Source organism: Centroberyx affinis, unplaced genomic scaffold, assembly GCF_046629955.1.
Source record: "Centroberyx affinis isolate AG114_WGS23_722 - 3 ecotype Tasmania unplaced genomic scaffold, CSIRO-AGI_Caff_v1 ptg000820l_1, whole genome shotgun sequence".
Taxonomy (NCBI): domain Eukaryota; kingdom Metazoa; phylum Chordata; class Actinopteri; order Beryciformes; family Berycidae; genus Centroberyx; species Centroberyx affinis.
In genome coordinates, this window is record NW_027279422.1 from 263,387 (window position 1) to 283,896 (window position 20,510).

Here is a 20,510-nt window from a genome sequence, read left to right on the forward strand (position 1 = left end):
ACTACACTTTAACCAGATTTACATAACTCCTGACATAACAAAAAAATTGAAACAATTTCACACATTTTGAGAGATGCACAGCCCTGCGTGTAAAGATATCTGTACACACATCAGATCTGACCACATCTGTGGTCGTGTTACATGCGCTATCAAAAAGGCTCCAGTGATGCATTGCTGTGTGTCACGCAACAGAGAGGTAGAGGCGGTCCCAGGACACCTTGTGTCACACAACTTGTGTTTAGCCTGCCTTGTGTTTTCATTCTCATTGTTTCCTGTTCCTACCTTACTAACCTTGATACATTCTCCTTATCTACACATAGTCATTGAGGTATGGACTTGAAACTACAGGTATATAGAGGACTCCTTCCACATGTAAACACACACATAAATCACATGACTGCATGTACAAACAGTACAAAGCTGGCAGTATCATCTCAACTCACTGAGACATCCTTTTTTTTCTGGTGTCTACTTTTGCCTCAAAAGAAAAGGGAATCATCACTTTAAATTATTTTGTACCATTTTATACTATACTTTACTACTATACTATTATAATCTTTAACTTTTTGACTCATTTCCCTCAACATACTTTTATTTTTACATTATCCACAGGCCATTTCCCATTACATGGATTTGTTGTTGTAATATAGAGTGCGGTCACTTTAATGAATGGTCATGTCATGCTCACTTAGCTACGAATCAGGAAGTGCTGACTGTTAAATAAAAAACAGCTGTCTAGTCCAGTGTAAACTATATTAGTCCCACTGAGTATTTCAAGTCAAATGCTTCTTATCCAGGAACTCACTGGCAATTATCAAATATATTGTCTGAAAGGGAACAATAAAGCTGTTTCTATAAATAAAGTAGGTATCTCTCATTTCACATACGATTATTGCTTCAGAATGGCATTGATTTATAGCCAGTGTGATGGATCTTCAAACTTAATCGGAACCTAGGAAGGCAAGACTGAAGGTAAAATGCTCTACGCATTGACCACAAATCAAGGTAGACATGTATGCATTGATCAGCAGTCTGCTGCAAGTAGGTCTTAAATAGCAGAAACTGATTAAATTGAGTAAAAGCCTCATTACACTTTTTTTTTAAGGATGAGATGACAGCGAGTTGAACTAGTGCCTCATTTGTGCCATGGCCTCTTTTCTATTCTAATTTTCTTGTTCTGCATTGTTGCCATCTCATCTCCTTGGGCAAATCTGTGTTACCTGGTTAGGGAAAAGGAAAAACTTGTTTCTTTTTGGATGAGCACAGGTTTATACATTAAAGTACTTTTTTTTTTTGCTTGAGGCAACCTTCCCCTAAGACTGAAACGCTTGATAATGAGGTCAGATGAATAAAGGGAAAGGGAAGAGAGAGATCTGGTTAGCTACAACACCGTCTCAAAAGGAAAACTTTTTTCTTTAAAAGATGGCTGCTTTCATTTCCTTCCCAACCCTCAGCTGCAGAAGGGACTAAAAACTTGTGGGAATTAGAATCATGTCAAAGCACACTCATTTAGACTAGAGGAAGTTATGAGAAGTCTTTTTAGGCAGACTGTAGCTCAAAGTACTCTAAGAAAATGTCTCTCTCTGTCTCTCTCTCTGTCTCTCTCTCTCTCTCTCTCTCTCTCTCTCTCTGTCTCTCTCATTAGCAGTATTCCCATTAGAAGATTGTATTTATATCAGAGGAGCTGAGTGACTTCTAAAAAAATAAAAGGAAAAATAAAAAAAGGATTTTACAATAGCCGATTGCAGCCATCATATTCCATTTGGTATGCAACATTGTTTTGTATCACATCATGTATCATATCATAACACATCATTACATCATCACATAACATCATGTTACAATGATTATATCACAATACAACGCAATATCAGAATTACATCATATTACATTATCACATCACATTAGCACAGGGAATCATATCACATCATCTCAGTACATCACAATACATGATCATATGACGTTGTTGCATTACATCATGTCATCAGAATACATCACATTATTACATCATCACATCATCAAGTAACATCATGTCACAATGATTTTAACACAATACAGCTCAGTATCAGAACTACATCACATTATATTCCCATATTACATCACATGACATTATCACATCACATAACATGACATTACCACAGGGAATCACATCACATTGTCACATCACAGTATATCAAATGACATCACATAACCAAATAACACTACATGTTCACATAAAATCACCACATCACATTGCATCACATTGCATCACATTAGTATGTTGATGTGCCACATACTTTTCATCAGTGAATAAACACAGTAAACAAAAAAATCACATACTTTAATTGGTGACAAACACCCAATACAAGGAAGATGTGTGTACGAGATGTGTGTGTCTGTGTTTGTTTGTGTGTGGACACCCTCGCTTGACTAATCTGTCTTCATTAGCAGAATGGGTCCTGAGTGACTGGTGTCCTTTTGCCCCCGAACTAGCTGCCGCTGTCTCAAAGGCTGAATAAACACCCCTGATACCACTTTAGAAAGCAACCGAGTCGAATTAAAAAGGTGAGTCAAAGTCAAACATGCACCGACAGCACTCGCCTGCCGAAAAGATACAGGCACAAACAAATTAGTCCGAAAGACAGAGACAGAGAGAGGGGGTGGGTTGGGGGGGTGGGTTGGGGGGGGGGGGGGGGGTTCAGGATAAAGAGGTAAAAGAGAGCGGGAGAGAAAAGAATGAGAAGAGGGAGAGAGAAGGGATAAGAAAGCGAGAGGGAGGGAGAGTGGGAGAAAGCAAACTTCTATAACAAGACTAAAGTAGCAAGACTGGCAGCAAAAGAGCTCCTAAATAAATGAACCCAAAAGGGGCGATCTGCCAAGGCTATTGTTACCGGTTTAATGTTGAGTATTGATTAGCTGCACATTTACATCAAGGTGAACTCTCGGAGAGAATACCAGCTATGTCGAGGTGGACCTTATAGCGGCTGCTTCGCTCGTTTTCCTGGCAAACCACGCTGGCTCTGGGGGTGTATCTGACATGCTGATGTAAGGGATGCTGACTCTGCTGCCGACTTAAGTTGAATAAAAAAAAAAAAAAAGTGAGAGGCTTCTGATTTCATGGCGGGGAGAACTCTTAGCAAAATGATGAACAATACAGACGAGAGAGGAGGGGGGTTGGGTTGGAAAGACAGGGGGAGAGAGGGAGAGGTAATGAAAAGAGGATGAGAGGACAAGAGGAAACACAATGACAGAAATGCAGAGGGAATACAATGCAATAAAAAGAAGAAAAGGAGAGGAAATAACAGGCGATACAATGGGAAAAGACTCCAGCATGTAGCCTCCACCCCCTGCGGCCCTCCAGCAGCCTCATAACCCCAGAATAGAGTTTTCCCTCTCTGTCTCTTTGAGCAAAATGCTGATCCAGCAGGCAGTGTCCTACACAGATAGGGCCTGATGCTAGCTGGCACATTTAGAAAGGCACACAGGATTGTGGTATACGCCTCTTCTCTCTCTCTCTCTCTCTCTCTCTCTCCCTCCCTCTCTCTCCCTCCAGCAGCTTTTATGTTACTACAACCCTTAAGTCGTAAGTTACAGCCGAATAAAATGCACAGCAAAATTGGATAGATCGTTGGGAATAATATGGCTAAGCTCAGCAGACAGCTAGTTAAATAGATAGACATTTAGAAGAGCACGCCAAATTGTGGCTGCATCTCTCTCTTTTTCTCTCTCTGTCTCTCTCTCTCTCTCTCTCTTTCTGGTAGAGAGGGGATGATGTGACTTTGCAGCAAAGCTCGCTCGCTCAGGCAGTGCTCCAGCAGATCACTGCTCTCTTTGCCACGGCCCTAATCGAGTTCTCTATAGTCTGTCACATTGTGTACAAACCGGCATGCTGCAGGTGATATGGAGAAGCTAGCGAGAGGCACTGGTAAAACCCGCTGGAATTACATGGTGCAGAAAAAAAGAAAATTCAGCCTAATGTGTCCATTTCAGCCTAATGTGTCCATTTGCACCTTAGACCAGTGGTTCCTTGGGATCAGGTGATGGTGATTTTGAAAATATATATTTCTAATGTAGGCTATTTATTCATTATTTATGCTTTCAATTTTTTTGATAAATTATTTTTCTTGTGAAATAATGAGTATTTGCAGCCTCTAGGCTTTTTCCAATAATCAACCAAATAAAATAGCTTGAGAGGGGAGAATAAAAATCATTCTTTGGTGTCAAAGGTCACTAATCTGCGTGTTTACGCCTGCAGCAGTGGGTAGGCATCACTTTTTAGAGGGGTAAGAGCCAAAAATGTTGAGGACCGGTAGATATACAGTATATTGATTGGTAATGCATCTTAAACATAGCTAGGAATGCTGTGTGTGCTTTTCTGCAGCATGCTATGCCACAAGTATTTTGCTGTGGCATTTGTTTAAATGTAAATGTATCTGTATGCTCTGTACCTGTAGTAACAAGTGGCAGTTTGTCTCTGTTTCCACTGTGCTGGACATCTGGAGATCCCAGTGGAGACAGCTCATAGACAGCAGCATGATGAGAGGACAAAATTTCGTGATACATCAGTAGAAGCATGAGAGGAATGAAATTAAAGACTGTCCTCTAGTGGTGAGTCTGGAAATTGTCCCATTGGAGAGTTAAATCTAGGAAATAGCTGCCACACTGGTGGATATTTGCACCAGTATATAAAATAGATAGATAAATAGAATATAAAACAGTATTTTCTGCACATGTGGATTACCATTGGCTTCATTGTATTTTATGCACACATGGAACTTTGTCTTTGGCTTCATTACGATTAAATGAAGGGCAAACACTGCATCCCAAATCAAATTAAACTAAGTAGCAGGGATGCAAAATGGCTCCCGCAGAGGGAGCTGTGACATCAGATGAAATCACAGGATTAGTAATTGACTACTAGATGTTGTACCTGTTTCTTGGCTTGAATCAGTAATCAACTAAAGAGTAAGCTCTAGAGGGATATTTGCCTAATCAGCAATCACCATCAAGCACTCATTCACCATCGCAGTGATTAGTACACAGACTGTATCGATCTAGCTAAAGTGATTGATAACGTTTTAATGGTGCAGGCATTGCGAGTGCGAGTCAATATTCAATATCCTCCACAGATAAGGCAAGGGGAGAAGCAGGGAACGATAACCTAGCTTGGATCGTATATTATTGAAATGGTACAGTATCATACTGAGAGATGCATTAAGGAGGTGGCACTCTCCTGTTTGACATAAAAGCACATAAATCTGCATATTCAGACAGTTGCCTAGCCAAGCATCAGGCACGTTCTGCCTGTTTCTTTGTGAATCTTTATCTTCACTTAAGATCAGGCACAGTAAACACAACTGAAAATAGAAAATGGCCCATCATCGCTATAAGACACATTTGCTTGGTTATTGGGCTCTATAGACCATTGAAACTATTCTTCCAAAAGTCCTTGAAACAAAATTCTAGTTATATATAGTGTATAGTTATATGCAGTTACCAATGACAGAAATAGAAATTAGAAATTGCAGATTGGCAGAAATTACTCAGAGCAGAAACATGTTGTTTGATGTTTTAAGTCATAAACTCCACTCCATCACTTTCTCTATGGACTCAAATGACTCAATCTTTAATGCTATATCCTAAGCAGGTTCCAACATTTAAAGAACCAGAGCGAAGAGCAGACTGGAGTTCATTTTTGCAGAACCACCATTCATTTTCTCTCCAGGCAAATCTGTGAAAGTGCCCCACAAAATGAAACGCAGAATACTCAAAGCCTCATTTGTCTTGGTGATATGTATTGACATGGTGCCTGGGATGGATGGTGAAACAAATTGGAGCTGAGGCCAGTGAGGGGACATAATGGATACGGTCGGCTGGTCATCTGGTAAAAGCATATAGGAGACCTGGACTCTTACTCGAAAGGTGGGAGGCGTTTGGGGACTTAAATAAAAATGTTCTTTGACAATGTTCTTGGTCCCATATTGCTCAGTGGATAGAGAATGACACTGACAGGGTGAGGAGCGCGACTCCCACTGGGGGACCTTTGCTAAAAATACTGTATATGCACTTGTGGTTTTGTAAGACACTCTGGTTAAAAGTGTCCACCAAATGGCTGTTGGTGTTATCCTTAATCGAATATATTACCATTTAAAGGTAATATGATAAAAAATATTACATAAAAAAAAAAATATTTTGAATCTCTCCAAAAAAGTGGAGAAAATGAATGCCAACAGATTTTTGATGTGAAACCTTTTCATAAATCACAGCTTAACATGGATTTGGCTGGTACTGTTACTTGCACTTGGTGTGGACCAGCAGAGTCTAGGTCAAATAAATCCACCAAAAATATTTGACCTACATTATGCAGTTTCTCTCAGATCTATGGGATGCATTCCCTTCCATAACAAGCAAAAGTATTTGTAATCATTCAGCGTTGAGACTATTCCAGATGTGGAGGGGCTATATTTGAAATACATTAAATAAGAGGTCTATCAAGTAAATAATGCTCTAGCACATGAACCATGCACATTTCATGTAGTCCAAGAACTGAAGGTCATATTTTTTACCTAGGTCTGCAGCATGGCAGTGGGATATTCAAAAAAGCAGGACTACTCAGTTAATAATACTAAAAACATCATGAAGTAGCCTCTCAAATGTTGATCATAATGGAAAATCAGTGGTTCATATGACCGAAATATGGCAAAGTCCTATAGGAGCTAATATCCAAGTTTAATTTACTGAAACAAATTATTCAAAACGCCAAAGACAGTTATTTTTCACAGTTATCTGGTAAGTGTGTAAAGCTGCTTCTTGAAATACCTCTCAGGAACAGATCAAAGTCTAATAATGAAGGTAGAAGATGAAGAATTGTATTTTCTCAGCAGACGCTGTGATCATCATAAAACCATCTGGACCAAGTACAACCTTTCCACTGGATAAAACACGGGAACATCTGGCAGCAATTATATATACAGGACTCCTACAGGTTTCCCTTTATAGTATTTTCTTCCTACATTTCTTCACTGGATTTGATGTTTCGGTCAGTGTTCAATTAATCTAGATTGATTAAGATTAATCATCACAACAACATGCAGTATATCACAGCATGAGACGCTGTACTGACAAATGTGTATTGGGAGTCGACCACAGTTTTGTTTCCATTCTTTTCCCAACTTTTCGTCAATTCTCATTCAAAACCTGGAAATGGTAAAATAAATTTTCTACATTTTTCCATACGTTTACAGCTCAGTCTACAGTAGTGAAGAACCGCAAGCATGGAGTTCTTATACTATACTACCTTGGTCTTTTAAAATATATTGACAATACAGCACTGAAACACTATGGGAGCATATTAGAGTGTGCAAGCTTTGACTTTTGACTTTTTCACAGCATCAGGCATCAGTGTAGGCTGGGTGGGGAGGGCTCCACCTGTAATGTTAAAGTGCTATCAATAGCAGTAACGCTTCAGGTGTAGACTTGGCAGAGTCCTGGATCTTTTCTGCACCTATTTAGCATTAGTACTGCAGTCAACACTGCTGCACATTGTTTTTCAAATGTTGTAAAGTGGAACTGAATAAGCATAATAATAATAAGATCTTTCCTTGCACTTTGTGATAGCAGAGTGAAGAAATCTTGTTCACACCTGGAAACAGGCCGTAGTAAGTAAGTAGACAGTAGGCAAAGCAAAGCAGGTCACAGTGAATATTAGACAGTGATGTAATCCAGTGGAATACACAAACACAGTAGCATGTTTACTTATTTCAGTTATTTTTAGTGACTTGGCTCAAAAATAACTGAAACTTATGTAGAAATAACATGCAATAAAACACATTTACTCAAATTTAGAGATGGTGATTTGAGTCATGTTGCTGTCATCATCTATACCTGATATTAGCCACTATTTCAAGATGTGTAAAATATTGTTCATGTCTAATTTCACATCTAAATGACAGTTACAGGTACAGTAATTATGAGTGATTAAAATTACTATTACTATTTTTCAGATTACTGTAACCCTGTTACATGATCAACTCTTCCCCAACACCACATGTGAAAGGAGACTAGTTCTAGTTAGACCACAGTGACGCTCAGTGGACTTTTTCTAGTCACACAAGGTGCCAATGACATGGAAAAACATAGCAAAATATATTTAAATATTTAAATGATTAGCATGACAAACATTCAATCTGGGGTTAAGTCCCCCCTTGGTAGCAGCGTTGCATTAGACCCATCCTTAGTGCTGTGCTGGTTGTTTCTGTGATGTAGACAGATCAATGTTGTGATAATGATTAATCAATAAGCCTCAAGGCCCTCGAACCAAGGAAATAAAACAGAATTACTACTCCAATCTCTGACACAGAGCTGGTTCTTCTACCGTTACCTTGCTGGAGTCATGGGAAACACAGATCAACAGTCTTGGTTATATCAGTAGCAGTTATGGTACAAATTTTCAATTATTCCAGATGAAAGGTGAAGGTGATTAAAGGTGCATTGTACAGAAGTTGCCACTGGGAAGGAACCCCCTCCATGCATTTATCCTGTGTCTATATCCTGCATTAATACTGCTGACAATTCTTTCTTGAGTGTTACACAGTGGAATTACTATGTTTTCTCTCATCCTGCTAAGTGCCAGACCATAACTCTTCACAGCTGAAAAGAGAGCAAAACCTGATTTTTTGCAATTTGAGCCAAAGTGCAGCAGTGGTTCAGCAAGCATGGGGAAAACTTTCAGATCGATATTCCTTAAATAATGTGCCTTGATATTTATGATGATATGAACTCATGGCATCAGATCTGAATGAGAAAAACATTCCAGTCACGCACCCACTATATGTTTGAGCAATGGACTTTGCAATATAATCCACATTAATATCCTGTGTTGCTTTGTGGCGCCATTTTTAAAATGAGTAGCCAGTAATTCGATAGATTACCTTTAGTACAATGCCAGTGAGCGCAAAGGAAAATAAGAAGCAACCATAAACCATCAATTTACTTGGTCATAAATTTGTGAAAAAAGTTCCAACGCATAATTCACTTAGCTAAAATAAAATATTCTGACTCTACATTTATAAGTCTATAGTGGTGAAACTAAAATGCAGATTGAAATCAACACCATATAACTCTAATGATATTTGCTGCCAGGTCAAAACTGGACAAGGAGAGAATCCTGTCAGCTGATGTTGCCCGCTCCGCCATTGTTGCCCGGGATTTGTCATTTCCTCTGTACCACGGATGTCTTAAAGCTAATCCTGGGAGCTTTGTGATTCTTGACTGAGCATCCCATTCCTCTTAATGAATGTCGGGAGTGTTAAATGTCCTGTCGTCCATAAGGTCATCCCTTTAAATGTCAACAGGCAAAGAGAGAATGAGAGAAAGAGAGAGACAGAGACAGACAAGGAGAGAGAGTAATACCTCAGCTGTCCTTAGGCATCATACATCTTTATTGATCATCCTCAGTTTGTCTACTGTATATCAGAAAGGAGATGATTCCTGCTGAACATGTAGAAGCAAACACCTGGATGAGGGAATTATTTTACACTTAAAGTTACACTGGGCAAGATTTTTATGTAAAAAACTTTTTCTTAAACAGCAGCAAGCAAAGCAAGCACTGCGTCCAGAGAAAGCTGGACTCTCAATGATGGTTGAACCTGTTGGGAAAGTTTTTTTTTGCCATCTCCACCTCTACCAGCCAGTAAGAAGAATAAATTTAGGTCTGCAGGTTCGCATTACATGATTTCTGGGTAATGAAGTCCTACAAACTTTAAAAAAAAATCAAAGTTATCTTCCACAGCCACTGGGGGCCGCCAAAGTGTGAAGTTGCCTAATGTAGCTTTAAAGCAAAAATAAGAAGCACATGCAATTCGATCTAACTCAACAACACAGAAACTGAAATAGTTGAGATGCACATGCACAAACACACACACACACACACACAAAGGTCCGTCTACTCCATTCCTCCAAACCCTCCTGAAGATTTGCATGTAATTAGAGGCGGTTGCGGAGGTGCAGCGGCAATCAAGTACAGAGCCTGGGCCTGCTAGATAAGGTATCGCCATGCAGCCGCCATGTTGCCTTCCCAGTCGGACGCCAACACCACCGGCACCAAGACACTCCTGCTGGGGACGGGATTGGAGTGTCTGCATGTACGTGTTCGCTTGGGGTAAAGTGTGTGCATGTGTACTAGGGTTGGACCGATACTGGATTTTGAAAGCCCAAAACCAAAACCGATATTTTTGGATTGAAGAAGTTGATATTTTGCACCAGTATTCTGTACATTTAAATGTGAACATTTCCACGCCAAAAAATGCAGTGTTTCCCCCAGATTTGCATTGTTTGCAGGGTGGAAAAAACCTCTGAAACAGAATTTAAAACATCATGGGACACTAAAACTCTCCACTGAAACCCAGACTAATGAAATGCTTTTTAGTAGGTTAACAGTTCCTTAAGGCAGAGTGAAGCAGGTTCCACTACAGGTTTTACAGACTGACACCACCTGACATGACATAGATTTTTTTTGAAAGGCCAATATCGGCCACTTTAAGGCCACTATAACCCTGATGTGTACTATACACGGCTCTCTCAGGTGGTGGAGGGACATGTGTGTGTGTGTGTGTGTGTGTGGTTTATATGAAAGTGTAACCAATGGTCATTTGCTGTTGGCTACTAGCAGGTATACTTAACAGTTAGCACTTCCCTCACCAGCACCATGCAACCAAAAAAGTTGAATATGCACTGTATCATGTGATCTGCAATTTGACTTTTGCACTTTAGGAGTGAGTTGGGTAAACTTTAACTTAACCTATATTGTCCCTCTAGCAGAAATTTGGTTTGCAGACAGGCTTTAAAATAACACAATGACAATACATCGGATAACATCAGTCAAAAACATGTGACTGCTACAGAATGGGGTTACAGAAGTGCAAAAGATAAAGAGTTGGAGAAAGAAAGTGTGTATGTTAGTGAGAAAGAGAGAGAGGGAGATTGAGTATATGTGCATGTATGAAGAGAATGTGTGTATAGTAGGCCTCATACATTCTCCTTCTCAGTCATACACATACAAACACCTACATACATATGTGTGTGTGTTTGCCCATCTGTGTGTGTGTGTGTGTATGTGTGTGTGTGTATCCCCGTGTGTGTGCATGTGTTCATCTGCTTTCACAGTAAGCCTCCAGGAGGTATCTATCTGCGCACGTGGGTTATCAGCTGTCAAACACATCCACTGAGGAAATTATGAATCCAAAACAGAAGAGCAGGTGCTACAGAATCAACAGAGAGAATAAGTGACTCTAGCAGGAGGTGGAGGCGCACGCTTCTAAAGACTCACGTACGGGGAAAACAATTTCATGCCTGTGGCTATTGTTCCAAAGCAAGAGCTATTACCTCAAATAATAACAGCATTTATCCCTCCATGCACAAGGAGTGGAAGAGCTGCAGTGTTCACCGTGTGGAAATTGATATGCAGATATATAGCACAGTATGTAATACCAGAGCAAATGAAGCCACTGCAGCCCATCTATGAATAATGATTGCATAGGGGCCCGATAACAATGCAATCGCAAACGCGGTCATTTGAATCTGCATTACAGCTGAAGTGCTGACAGTGCATGGGTTCAGCCACTGACTCGAGACAGGAAGGTTTTCAGAGTCCGCCCATGTTCAGTACTACAACCACAACGGAAGATTTGTTTTTATTAAAGCTGCCATCAACAGGATGCTTTCCTGCTCTGTCTGAGATGAAACTGTGATCAATTGAACCACTCCTGCTGCCTAATTACAAACTCTTAATTAGGAAAACCTGATAGAATAAACAGGCGTCCCAATGCTTTTCTTTACTAGGGCCTGTAAAAAACATTTTCTCCTACAGTATGGCATAAGATTCAAAACTAAGTTACTACTACATCTACTCAATTACTAAGTATGGTACAGGTATGTTACACACTTGCCTGTCTGTGTGAGTAGGATCTACCCTGAATGAAGTAAGCAAGTGAAAATAGACACCAGCTGGAGAGATGGATGGATGATTGATAGCTAGACAGACAGATAAATGGACAAATTACAGTTATAATATCGACTTGTGATTTCCATTTTGCAAGAGGCTGCAATTTTTCATCATAGAGAAATACATTTCAGATGAATTCCTGAACAAGATGCTGAGCAGAGACCATCAACAAATCAGGCTGCATGTTAAAGAAAATCCTATTAACACTGAGCAAGTCCTATAAGTAATGATTTAGTAAGATGGAAGAAGTGTATTTTCGCAATTAGTTGCTGTACTAAATCTGTAAAAAATGCAGGTTTCTTACGATGTATTGATAACAACAACAAAAACAATGCACAGTAACAACACTATAGTGCTTTGCTGATGTGTTAGCTTGCTTTCGTGTCTAATCCCTCCAGCACTGTAGTAAAGATGGCTGCAGCGGGTTTCCACTCCTCCAGCTGCTTCACTTCCTGTATCTCCCCTTGTTTGTCCCGGAGCCTCTTTTTCTCTAAATAGGGCACGCTGCAAATAAAGGCAATACAACATGAGCAGTTTGAGGAGTGTTTTCTCATTCAAGAAAATTGGATTTATGATTTAAGTGTTTTAAAATGTATTGTACTTTGCATCTTTGAAATTGATCTCGTTTATCTTCTGATGTGTGTTTTATTTTACTGCTTTTGCATTCCTCGTTACAGCATCTTTTATTTGTTTACAACATCAATATTTCCTGCTTCACCAAATTGACTGAGAATGAAAGTATACAATACAATTAAAATAAAATAAAAGTAAAATTGGTTTTGGGCCAGTTTTGCCTCTAAAGGCTTAATCCCAAAGGAGAATAGCAATGCTCTGAACTGCTGCTCACATTTTGCTGTTGAGGAAGTGTGTGTCTGGAGATGCATAAAATATATTAACTGTTGGGCTTTCAGATTGGGATCCAGGCCCATGAAATTACAGAATATTTGTTTATTTATTTGTTTCCCACTCACCGGGTGTTGGCAGAAGCCTGGAGAGGAATGAAGGTGTCTGTTTTGATATTTGACATCGTCCTGTAAAGAGCATCATTTGTCTGTCAGCAGTTTGGTTGTAAAACTGTTGGTTTCCACACTTCACAGGGCAATCATAACACAAAACACTGTCATATGTGAAATCATATGCTGGTGTCCTGCTTTTCCCTTCCACTTCAATGATAAAAAAAAGACAATTGCCCCATCTGCTGGTCAAATGCATTACATTACAGATCCCATATTCACAAAATCAACACTAATGGCAGTATTTCTGTAAGCCCACACCCGAGTTAATTTAATACTTTTAGATCGTTTTGAACAGCCAAACAAACAAATGAGTGGACAAACAACACTTCAATCTATACAATTTGCTGTGCAGTCTCCCTCTTTCTTGCAATAGTGATATTAGCTGTACATCAACTGACATAACAGGCTATACAGTATTGTCTGGTTACACTGTAATTATGGATAATTAAATGAAAACAGTCTAATTAAATTGCAATTACAAACAATTTTGTTACTATTTTGTTGTGTACCTGTCCTGTCTTGGTAATTTTGGTAATTTTAAGGTCTACCCAAGCTTCAAGATATAGCATAATGTAATAACCCTTACTAACCTATGGGAAAACTGTTCAGAAAAATGGTTTCTCACCCAAAGGTGCTGCGAGGTAATGTGGAGCCTAACTTGTGGAAGCCGGGGCTGTACTCAGGGGAGCGGTACGGTCTGGCACCAGTTACTGCATGGCAGGTTAAAGAGCCTGAGTAACACATTGACAGCAGAGATAGATAGATAGATAGATAGATAGATAGATAGATAGATAGATAGATAGATAGATAGATAGATATGCAGTTACTTACTTGAGGTCAGTACACTTGGAACTGTACACTGCCAGAAATCTCAACATGTGATTTATTCATGTATTCAATCTTAAATTCTTAGTTTGGTTCAAACACAAATTAAAAATGTATCTGTGAATGTGCTGAGATAACTTGTTTCCATAATTTTATCTTTAAACACATAGAGGGATTTGCCTTATTTCAAGATACTGCTGTTTGTTTGGAAACAAATTATCACACCCAAATTAGCAGATTTTTTTCGCTTGTTTAAAGAAGAAAAATATTTTTAGACTGAATTCAGGATTAGTCGTTAAGATGGAGATTTCTGCTGTGTATTACAATGTACTGTATAACACTCTAACCATCTGTAGATGTTCTCTGAAGTAGTGGCTTGTTTCAAAATATTTAAATACTAAATAGCTGCATTTTAGACTTACTATGTTTTTTCCTGGCCATGAAGACTTCAGTGGTTTGAAGTGGGGAGTCCTGCCCAGAACGAGGCTCCTCAGCACGGACGGTCTGAACCCGCCGCTGGCTCAGTCCGGGGTAAAACACCCACTCCTCCTTAGACTCCATGTTAGCTTCTACACATTACAAGATATTCAACTGAATCCAATACAAATCTAACCCAACACTAACCACAACCCACAACACAACATAACAACACATCATTTATTCCTGAGGTACAAACATTCAAACAGGATCAGTTCACACACTTCATAGCAAGAATACAACAGACATACAATGCAGGATATATAAAGATATCAGTATACTTGAGCATGTTCCAAGGGCATGCAGTAGTAGATATAGCTGAGTCCCAGGAGTGGGAAGAGGGAAGGTCCTTGGTTAAACAGCCAAATGGCCCAAGGTATGAAGTGAGTTGCCCCTGCCTTTCTATCACACCAGGGACCAGAGAGACGCCAGCCCAGCAGTAACAGTTCAAAAGATGGGTGATTATATAGACAGAATAATAAACCTTAAGGATTAAAAACTATTCTTGTCTGAAGGGATAAATACAGGTTTATAGGAAGCCTATCTGATTTATCGTGAACTGGATGTCAAGAAGGCTTTGAAAGGAAGCCGTAATATTTAAGTTGTTCCTTGTCGTAAATCATGCTGTAAAACAGAAAACAGCTTGAAATGCACTTTACTGTACGTGATTTTTCATACAAATGGCTTTGAGCCCCTTTGGCTTGTGCTAACATTGCTAATAAATGCTAACAAATACAGCCTCCGAGGTGTCGATATATGTCAGTATCCCCGAGGCAGCGGGAGAAGGGGTTTTGTGAAACTATATTGATTTCCCAAAGGTCAAGGGTCAGGGTCAGCTGCACTACACACCTGGAGCTGGTAGGGATTTAGTGGTTTGCTCAAGGATGCATCAGTAGCTCGCTGTTACACTGGCTTGAATGCCCCCAAAACCCCCTGAGAGTGCGCAGAGGGTCATTGGTTCAAATCCCTTCACAGGCTGGGGAAAATCTGCGCCTGTAAAGAGAATGAATAACACTCTCCTCCTCCAGCTGCTCCTATTGAGGTCAGGCCATTAACCCCAAACTGCTCCAGTGAGGCTGGTCAGTGGCCAAAAGCTGAAGCTTGGTTTTACTGGACAACTCCCAGGTGTGACTGGTGGTCCTGAAAAGGAGCACAGCTCAGTAAAACCCTGCTTTGGATAAATAACGATTAGAAAACTCTGAGGGAAAAGCTTCTTGATTGGACTAAAAGGATTTTTAGTTGCTATGCAACACCAATGAAATGCCTAGTCCAATGAAATGCCGAGTCCAACGCCAATTTCTGGCTGTGCTGCATCCCCAAAAAACGGTAGAAACAGCAATGTTGCTCTTTTACATTTTTGCACCGGACAGTTTTATGAATGATAAAGTATCTTATTTTAGGGATTCTGATGGTTATATGTTTACATGTTTGGTTTTTATCTACAGTGTTTCTTCCATGTCGTTTTTACATTTTTATCTACAGTGTTTCTTCCATGTTGTTTTTACATTTGTATTCACCTGACTGCATAACCAATTTCCCTTTGGGACAAGAAAAGATATTGAACTTGAAATTGAATGTTGACACATACATTGCCATAGCTTGTCGGCGGTGACAATGAATCCCCAAAGCAGCTGATACTGAAGGTTGGCGGCTCCTGAGTGACTATGAAGTTGTGTGGACTAAAAAGAAGTTGTTTCAGAGTGAACGCTCTCTATAACAACACTACTCACGTGGGAAAGGCCTCAGGAGGCGGATGCTCTCGGGGAACTTGGCGTCTTTAATGTGGGGATGGGGGGCATCGCTGTACCGCGGCGAGGGCAGCCAGCGGCGTCCAGACCGCCAATCAAGATCACACCTGAGGGGTCAAAAGTGACATCAGAGTTGGAAAGTAACTAAGTAAATTTACTCAAGTACTGCACTTAAGTACAAGATTGAGATACCGGCACTTGAGTATTTCCATTTTGTACTTTTACTCCACTACATTTCAGAGGGAAATATTGTACTTTTTACTCCACTACATTTATCTGATGGCTGGAGTTACTAGTGACTTTGCAGAATAAGGTTTTCATAAGATATGTTGCATTTTTAGAGTTTAAACTACACAACAGTATATGGAACAGTTAGACCTCTAACATTAAAATACTTCTTATAATTTAATGCATCAATAATTTAATTCTGAAAGGGACTGTTCTTCAGAATGAGTACTTTTACTTTTGATACTTAAGTACATTTTACTGCTAATACTTCTATCATTTTACTTAAGTAAACTTTTGAATGCAGAACTTTTACTTTTAATTAAGTATTTTTCAATTATGGTTTTGCTACTTTCACTTCAGTAAAAGATCTGAGTACTTTTTCCACAACTGCCTCACATACAGGACCTCACATACAAGGCAGAAGGATTGTACAAGACACATAACATACATACAAAATTGACATTCAAGATTTAATCACTGTATACATATAGGCAGCATGGTAAATGCTACAGCTGAAGCAGAGCAGCAGTGAATGTGTGTGTATCTGTATGAATGTGAAGCAGAGCTTGTGTGCTCAGCAAAGCCTCCCTTGATAAAGATTAAAAAGGGTTATGAGTGTGTAAATAAAGACCACCAACAGATATCTTCTCAGCGTCTGACTGAACCACGCTGTGCTCTGTTAAGAATATTCCAGTCTGATTTCAGATGCGGTATCATGAAATGTGACTTCAACACATAAGAAGACAAACAAGGGCGGTCAGAAAGTGCTGAGCAATGATGCAGCACTGTATCTGTAATCCACTGAATCACTAGTTGCTGTGCAGACTCCTCAGTCCTTCTGTCTCTGTCTGTCTCTGCCTGTCTGTCTCTCTTCCTTTCAGGCTTCCTGTCTGTCTCTCCTTGACACTTTGACATAACAACTGCTTGATGACTCATAAAGCGGCCCACAGCGCTGCCATAATGCCATTTCTATTGGGGGAATAACACTGTGACAGCATAGTGGTTAAGTGTCACTGTGACAAAGACAAGTCCTGGAGTGACTTGTCTGGAGTGAGGAGTGTGTGTGATGAGGATGAAGAGGATCTCAGCTGCTCGAGGACAAGAATGAAAAGCTGCACTGCAGCAATTTGCTGTAACATCACAGGAGGGCCGACTGACAGGCTTAAGCATTGTACCAGCAAGCTTTTACATGAAGTAGCCGGCTCGAGAAGGAATAAGATGGCAATTTGGAGTTCAGTCAGTTCATTGAGTAGCCTACTTGTCATAGGTGTAATCGGCGGGGGGGAAGGGCGGACGCGTTCCCCCCCAAATGTTCAATAAAATTGACGGTTCACGCGTCTTTTGCGTAAAATGTCTTAAATTAGCATTTTGACTAGTCATAATGTAATAAAATATATCTTTAATTAGCATTTTGGTTGGTCATATGAGAGATATCTTTAATGCTAATTTACAATATCTCTCATTATATTATGACTATACTGCTGCAGCAGCTGTAGTAGCAGCAGCAGCAGCAGTGTTGTTGCTTGCCACTCCTGACTAATACCACCTGGCTAAAAAGTACTGCTGCAGCAGCAGCACCCATCACGTTCCCTGGAGCCCCTGATAAAGCTAGTAAAGCTTTTTTTTTTCTAGTTAATTTTGATAGTTTGGACTGGGTGGCGGGTTTGCGTCTCTTCGTACCAACCACCAGCTCTTCAACGAACTGCCATCGCTAACCTCCAGACCGCACCTTTGGAGCAGCTGGCAGGCTAGCTTCAGCGGGACATGAACTGCGCCTCTTCGTACGAAGCACCAGCTCTTCAACGAACCGCGTTCGCTAGCTGCCACGCCACCTGGTCCAAACTATCAAAATTAACTAGGAAAAAAAAAACATAAAAGCTAAAGAGAAAGTTTCCAAACAGGCCCAGCTGGACCGTGTAAAAAGGATGTAAAAACAATTAATTCAATTGTAAACTGGCCCTTTACTTGTTGGAATATCTTTTTCATTATTCTTATTTTGGTAAAGTTTCATTTTTCACCACAATGTGGCAAGCACCAAGTAGAAGAAAGTAATGGACTAAAATTGTCCATTATCAAAAAGTGTCTCTTAAATTCAGATCTAGAGTTACATCCCTATACTCACAATGAAGTACTGTACGTACTGTACAAATAGTGGCACACATTTCTATGTGCAGATTTTGATGAAAGTTGATGAATAAACATGATGTCTGTAAGTCAACACTTCTCATAATTGTATTTCAGCAGAGTGGTTTACAGCAAAAGATGAAGTGGTTTATGGGGACAGTTTGTGAGGAACAGTCCTAGTGACTGGAGATCCATCTCATTAACCTCATGCTTGGGAAAAATACAGGAAAGATTCATCATGAATAAACTGATGCCAACAGTGATGTCTGAATGTAAGAACCAGCATGCCTACCTCCCTAGGTCTAGCACCACAACTGCCCTTGTTAAAGCCACACATTCTTGGTTAGTGGCTACAGATGCAAAACAGCAAACAATGGTGAGGGTACTGCTGGCTGACATGTCTAAGGCCTTTGATTGATTGGTGGACCATGCCCAGCTGCTGCAACATCTGGCCAACATAGAGCTGTGCCCTAGACTTTTAACCTGAGTACACAGCTACATGACTGGAAGAAGGCAGAGGGTGATGGCAAATGGCACTTACAGACCTTGGTCAGAGGTTACATCTGGGGTCCCCCAAGGAGGCGTGGTCTCACCATACCTCTTCCTCCTACACATGTCCACTCGAAAGACTGTCTTTGACATCACAATGGACATTGGGTACGCTGACGACAGGACTGTCTCGGGCCATCCCCGTAACAAACACTGATAGTGACACCTCAATGGCGATGGAAGCCCAGCAGCTGGATAAATGGGCTGCTTCAAACAATATGCTGCTCAATGGAGAAATCTGCTTCTCCAGAAACCCACCTGCTCCTCTGTTTCTCGGGGGACAGGAAGTCCCGGTCGTGACCACCACCAAGTACCTAGGCTTTCACCTGGACTCTGACCTCAGCGGGGACACTCACATAGAACAGGTAGTGAGGAAAGCCTCTAAACGGCTGCACTTCCTGACTGTTCTAGCCAGACACGGCCTACCCTGCGAGGACCTGGTTACCATCTACACTGCTGTGGTCAGGCCGTGTCTGGAGTATGGCAGTGTCCTTCCGGTGGGGTGCAATAAAAGCCAGGCTGCACTACTGGAGAGGGTGCAGGAGCAGACGATACAAACAGACTGCTACAGAACAGCAACAGTTTTACAAATGTCCAGTACAGAACAAACAGGCTGAAAGCAGCAACCCTGCCTACAGCAGTCAGACTGTACAATACAGAACTGAACGGAACAAAAGATGGATATGAAGTCTTTGGGGTCTGTTTTTGTTTTTGTTTGTTTGTTTTGTGTTGTATATTGCTGTTCTTTTTATGGCATTTCAAAATGTATGCATGGTTGTATGTAAGTGTATGGTTGTATTTTGTAAATGCGTATGTATGAGTATGAATGAATGGGTGCATGTGTGTACATAGATATGTGTAGTTTTACATTTTTATGAAGGACAATCATGTATAGATATATTTATATTTGTTATTAATGTAAATTCTGCTTCTATTCAGTTAACTGTCAGCATGAATACTAATAAACTCAAACTCATCTCAACTCAGTCTAATTTAACTGTAATGTAATTCACTAGAAATTAAACCAACGACAAATATCTTGCCACATGGGGGTTCCTGGGTCAAAATCTTAGAAATGTCAGTAACTTGAGTCTATTGGGGGGGTCCTTGAAACTAAAAATGTTGTGAACCCCTGCTGTATGCTACTTACTCTGTCAGGTTGGGTCTGATGTGTCCAATGTGCGGTCTGTAGTCTTGTAAACCCTCCATAGATGAATTAGTAATAGCCTAACTAGCAGGTAATCAGGCTGCTGTTGGCCGAAGGGCGATGGTTCATTCAGGTTTTTACGATTTAAGTTACGCACGGAAGTCTGCCTTTACGGACCGAACGTCAACCGTCAACGGTCGATATTTTGGAAATTGTTCTATTAATACATTTCTTTTGTAATAACGGAGTACTCAAAAGCACCATGCAGCCAAACTTAGCCCTTTCGCCATACACACAGATGCCTCAAGCTGTCACAAGCTGTTGCTAGGAGACAAACTTCCAGCGTCAAGGTAGACAGAATAGATATTGAACTTCCGGTCACAACTTTCAAAATAAAGCACCCAAGATTTTCTCCC

The 20,510-nt window shown here is 40.3% G+C and overlaps 1 protein-coding gene across 1 annotated transcript; it reads right to left on the minus strand.

The window, feature by feature from the left end:
• Window positions 1-12,348: 12,348 nt before the first annotated feature.
• LOC139645080 (spermatogenesis-associated serine-rich protein 1) lies at window positions 12,349-20,156 on the minus strand. Its single transcript, XM_071520684.1, is given in 5 exon segments — window positions 12,349-12,484; window positions 13,583-13,706; window positions 14,244-14,390; window positions 16,029-16,153; window positions 20,098-20,156. Coding segments are annotated over 5 exon segments (591 nt in total).
• Window positions 20,157-20,510: the final 354 nt, after the last annotated feature.